The following is a 5,376-nucleotide window of genomic DNA, read 5'->3' as shown; positions in this document are numbered from 1 at the left end:
AAAGAGGGGGGGGGGGCAGGGGGAGTGGAGGAGGGATACGGGAGGGCAGAGAATGCATAGAAAAGACACAGGAGGATAGGGGTAGCAGAGGAGAGGTACAGCAGGGCAGGGGGAGCAGAGGAGGGACATAGTAAAGCAGGGCGAGTAGAGGAGAGGTACAGCAGGGCAGGGAACAGAGAGACTACTGGAAGGGTGGAGTGAGGGAGCGGTAGGAGAACCCCTTACCGCCTGTCCTTGATGAAGGAATAGTAGTGGCCTGCATGTGCCTGCCCACTATGTACAATGACGCCGACAAGTTCGTAGTTTTCTGTAAGGGCAACTTTTTTTCGTGGAGATCCTCCACCTCCCTGATCCATATTTCGCCCGTTTTCACCAACTTCCGAAGATGAATCTTGGCGAGCCATTCCTGAAACTGTGTAAGGCTCCATGTTTAGCATCCAGGGAAACTATTTAAAAAGCAAAAAGAGCACATTGATGTTGGTTAGTAATATATAGGGCCACACCCAGTTAAGTCTGTACAGAGAAGAGGGATGTGTTTTCCTAATTTAAGCTATAGGACTACCCTCCAATTCAAGTACACAATTCCAGAATGGCTCACAAGTCTAGGAAGGTTTAAGCAGTCTCTTGCTTGAGCATTAAGGAAAGGATTTCACTTCACAGCTGTCACTAGGATGCCTTCTAGAAATGAGGGTTACTGTCTAGAGATCTGCCGGTACCACTAGCAGCAGCTGCTTAAGACGAGGGGCTGTGCACTTCTCAGAATGCTGAGACCACAGCCTTTCACATTTTAGATGAAATTTGAAAATATAAAAAGGAAACAATAAAGGGAGTACAGTAATAATGGTTATTAAAAAACCAAGGAAAAAAAAATAAGTTACCCTTATCTGTTCGTCATATTTAATGGAGCGTCCACTCTCCCAGTCAAATCCAAATCTCATCAGGTGGATGACCAAGACACTAGGTAACGACTTAATACAGGTCCTTTTCACTGTTGTTCTCTAAAGGGAAGCAAAACCCAATTATCTCCATGGAGACAATAAAATAACAAAGTAATTAATATGAAGGTCACAGATTTCTACAGGGCTTTCCCATCTCTGTGAACACAAGTCATGACACAATTTAATGGCAGTAACAATAGGAGCTTAATACTGATCTGACATAAAACATAAAGACGAAGTCCATGAATAACCAATTAATCTTGTGTTTTGCAAAGGGCAAATGTAATACCTTTTCTTTACACTTTTCACAGTAATATGCATTACTTCCCTCGAGAACTTCTCCTCTAACAAACTGGTCCAAAGAAATTTCCAAACTCTGACAGGAAGTAACTCCTAGATTGAGAGCCATGAAAGCTTCCTCGCGCTCATATCTGCTTAGGAAATAACAGAAACACCATATCAGCAATGGAATTTAAAAATCTTGAAATTACCACAATACTTGAGATTGAACACAGAACTACTGATACATTCCTAATCACTATAATTAACACACACCTTCTCATCCTTCTACAAGTATATACTAAATAAAAATGCCAATTTTTGACCACTTAGAATTGCTTAAAATTAAGAATTTCAACAAAGAAATTTTAGAAATGGAAATTAATTCCCTGGAAATTTCCCCAAAGAAATTTAATTCAATAAACATTTATAGATCCATTAGGAGATATATGTGCAAACCGCTCAATGAATAAAAAATTTACAACATTCTAGAAGAATCATTTAAAAATGATGGTGATTATTTTCTGATGTCAGTGTTATCTTCACTAACCTGTGAGGACAGTCTTTACAGATCTTCTGATCAGAATAGATGCCCTGAAAAGTATTCTTAAAAATTTGGTCTCTCCCCATTTTCTGTTGAAATAAAAAGTTAAAATTTTAGTTGATGCCTCTAGAACTTTTAGGTTGTTTATACAGAATTTTACTTAGACCTGAGCTAAAGCATAGATTTTAATTTAACCAACAAAATAAAACAAGTCAGCTTGGTAGTTTAAGCTGGGAACTAACGAAAGAATTATAACTCATGAGACCCGCTGCCAGAGTAATGCAAATGATGAGAAAAGGAAGAGGAGAGCCGTCAGCCACACTGATGACAGGATTCAGAAGGATTCAGATGATCCATGATGATCCCGAATCTTTCTCCCCTTGCCACAATTACCAAGCTAGGAGTAACTCTCCACGATCTTTTCTTTTTTCTTGTGGATAGAATGCTACAAATTTATGTTATTTTTATTTAATTTATTTTTTTGGCTGCGCTGTGCAGGTTTCGGGATCTTAGTTCCCCAACCAGGGATCGAACCCGTGCCCCCTGCAGTGGAAGTGTGAAGTCCTAACCACTGGACTGCCAGGGAAGTCCCTATAGGTTATTATTATTATTTTTCCCAGTTGCGCCGGGTCTTAGTTGTGGCAGGTGGGCTCCTTAGTTGTGGCTCACTGGCTCCTTAGTTGCGGATCGCCGGCTCCTTAGTTGTGGCATGCTAACTCTTAGTGGCAGCATGCATGTGGGATCTAGTTCCCAGACCAGGGATTGAACCCGTGCCCCCTGCAGCAGAAGTGTGGAGTCCTAACCACTGGACCACGAGGGAAGTCCCTATGAGTTATTTTTTAAAAAAGAAATGGATAACCTGTGCCTACTGAGAGGAGAGGCAAATGCTGGCAGTGATGGGAGGTTGTCTGTATCTCAGAAGACAATATCACTTAGGAAGTTTGTGACACATTTTCCTGGGTAGAGGTAGAAAGCTTTGGGTCGCACAACCACAGACAACTTTTGAACCTGGTCCTTTTGTACCCTTTGACAAAGCAAAACAGCTCTGCATGGGGCCATCAGTTCACCGGTGACAGCAGCACTCCTCTGAGGCCAGGTTACTTCAATGCAGACACAGAGCGTGTAGCCACAAATGGTTATCATTATGGGGTATAGGTTAAGAGTTACATACTTTATCAAGTGTCAGATGAGTTAAGAAGAAAATAAATCTATAATCTACAGTGTTCTGTATATGTTTTGATATTCAAACCCAGAAGAAATGAATTACTGTTGTGGTATTAAAGACGATCACTTTCTGATTTGTCAGTTTCATAGTAATCCCAAATCCTAAACCACTGCTCTCATGTTATAGAGTTTGAGGGAGTTAGAGGGAAAATGAAACTTTTTCTACCTTGAGATATTCATCCATCTGATCGATGAGACTGGTGAAGAATTCATATGCATCCTGTTGTTCTCTCACATAAAGTTCTTTGTTCCACATCTTGAAAATCTATGTAACAAGAATTAAATATGTTGTTACGGGAAAAGTAGCAATTTCTGAATATGGTAGAAAAGGAAAATGAAAGAGTCCTTAAATGCTTCTAAAAACCAAGTTTACTATTAGGGTATAAAAGTTTTTACTGACGTGAGATTGGCTTGCATTCAGCCATCTAAGTTTTTCCTTGGTCCCTTTATACCAAGTCTATGAAACCACAGAGGGTGAGATCTAAGGCCAGGGAACAGAGTTTCTCTCTTAGAAACTAACCAACCTATAGGGGAAAATGTAAGGTAAAACATAGTAAAGCAATGTTTTAGAAGAATGGTCTTTATTTAGAGGTATTAGTGAAACTGGCATAAATTCACAGGAATGATTTGAACAAATATTTCAAACAGCTAAACAAGAATAATGGGAAACAGTCAAAACATTTAAGATTAGCAAAACCCTAGAAATTATAAATGACTATTCTCAACATTCTAATCACTTGACTCAAGCTCCAATGCCAATAAGAATGGTACAGACATTTCTTTTATAGGTTCTTGGCAATGGGATTAGTCTAGAGTCAATAAACAAGACACTAGAGAAAGAATGCAGCCACACTCCAAATACCTAACACCCTTCAATCTACAGAGTTACTGGGTAAAATACCTTCCAGAAGTTCTCAGGTACATAGTACTGCAGCTTGCTTTCCATCAAATGCCCAAAGAGAGACTGCACTTGGTAGAATACACTATCGTCTGGATTGTCCGTGTCATCATCCACTGAAAGTAATGACTAAAAAGAAATGAACTGTATTAAATTAGAAATATTCAACTGCTTCCAGAAATCTTGACTTCTGTATGTGTGAGTACCCACTGCTCCTTCAGAATGGTACGTATGTTTGTATATGGCTGTAACTCTGCATATGTTTAGCTTCAACGCTTCCTAGCTGGTGTAATCGTGAATAAATCATCTCTTTGAGCTTCTGTTCGATTATGAAAAACTGGAACTAGTAATGCCAGGATCTCTATAAGAAATAAGTGTGACATGATGACACATAGAATATTATCAAAACTATTTCATAGCTTTGCTATATCACAAGCTACTAACAGATTATTACAGAATGCTAACGATAGAGTCTCAGTATGTCTAAAATACCAAAAGTGTTAGTAGCTTTATGGAATACAATTTGGGGAGTTCAAAAATCACATTAAGTCAAATCCATCTGTCAAACAGGCAGCATATTACCTCAGCAGATATACAAAAATATGTGACTATGAACAATGTCGTCTATACAGATTTCAGAAGCTACTAGAGAATCTCTAATTATGTCCAGTTTAGTAAACCCCAAAATGCAATATATGAATATGGAACAGTTCTCAGGCAATGTACACATACATCATTTAAGATACTAAACAGGAAAGAGGAAGAAAATCACCTCCGGGAGACCAGGTTGCATATACAGCTGCTGGAAGACTGCATTCATGTAACATGTAGCGCCACCATTCCTCAGTCCCACAAACCCTGAGCTGGACCTGCTATCCACTGGGGGAAGGTACTAAGAAAGAGAGGAGCAGAAATAGAGAGAGAGAATTAGTATCTCTGACACCAGCACATTTCCTTACAGCTTTATGAGATGTCTGAGAGGAAAAGAGAGATACAGATTTATCCATTCAGTGTGTTACGAGTTATGGTAGCAAACCTATGTTCATGAAGTACCTCTGCAGATGCAATACAAATCTAAAACTACTATCTCAATGTTTCCTTTTAGTTCCTAAAGTACCTCACATATATACGAAGCATGTATCTATACATCCACTATGTAGTCTTGCATTTAGTCACTTGATTATCATTCGACAAACATTTCTTAAGAGCACAATGTGCCAGGCATTGTGCCAGGGACATGAGAGAGAGCAGAAATGTATTTAGTGCTTGATCTCAAGGAGCTTACATTATAGTACAGTATACATTAATTAAAAATACTGATATATATTTACAAACTGAGGTAGTAATCTGAAAAGTAGGAAGGGTTCTATGAAGTGCTTACTATAAGAATCCTAACCTCAAGGAAGGCTCATATTCCTTCCCTTCCTTTTTTTTTTTTTTTTTTTTTTTTTTTTTTTTTTTGCGGGTTTGGGGGCCCTCCTTCTTTGGCCCCT

At 39.0% G+C, this 5,376-nt stretch overlaps 1 protein-coding gene across 1 annotated transcript in view; it reads right to left on the bottom strand.

The window, feature by feature from the left end:
* The window catches only part of USP24 (ubiquitin specific peptidase 24), a 107,721-nt gene that overhangs the window by 32,934 nt on the left and 69,411 nt on the right, over positions 1-5,376 (bottom strand). The window contains exons 43-49 of the mRNA XM_007471132.1: positions 4,656-4,775; positions 3,887-4,012; positions 3,152-3,250; positions 1,768-1,850; positions 1,228-1,369; positions 879-998; positions 226-446 (exon numbers count right to left, since the gene is read on the bottom strand). Of these exons, the coding sequence (XP_007471194.1) occupies positions 226-446; positions 879-998; positions 1,228-1,369; positions 1,768-1,850; positions 3,152-3,250; positions 3,887-4,012; positions 4,656-4,775 (911 nt within the window). The remainder of the gene's footprint in view (positions 1-225; positions 447-878; positions 999-1,227; positions 1,370-1,767; positions 1,851-3,151; positions 3,251-3,886; positions 4,013-4,655; positions 4,776-5,376) is intronic.

The sequence above is a fragment of the Lipotes vexillifer genome, unplaced genomic scaffold (assembly GCF_000442215.2).
Source record: "Lipotes vexillifer unplaced genomic scaffold, Lipotes_vexillifer_v1.1 scaffold1003, whole genome shotgun sequence".
In the NCBI taxonomy this organism is placed as follows: Eukaryota; Metazoa; Chordata; class Mammalia; order Artiodactyla; family Lipotidae; genus Lipotes; species Lipotes vexillifer.
Note: the sequence above shows the minus strand (reverse complement) of the source record. Positions and strands in the feature narration are given on the sequence as shown.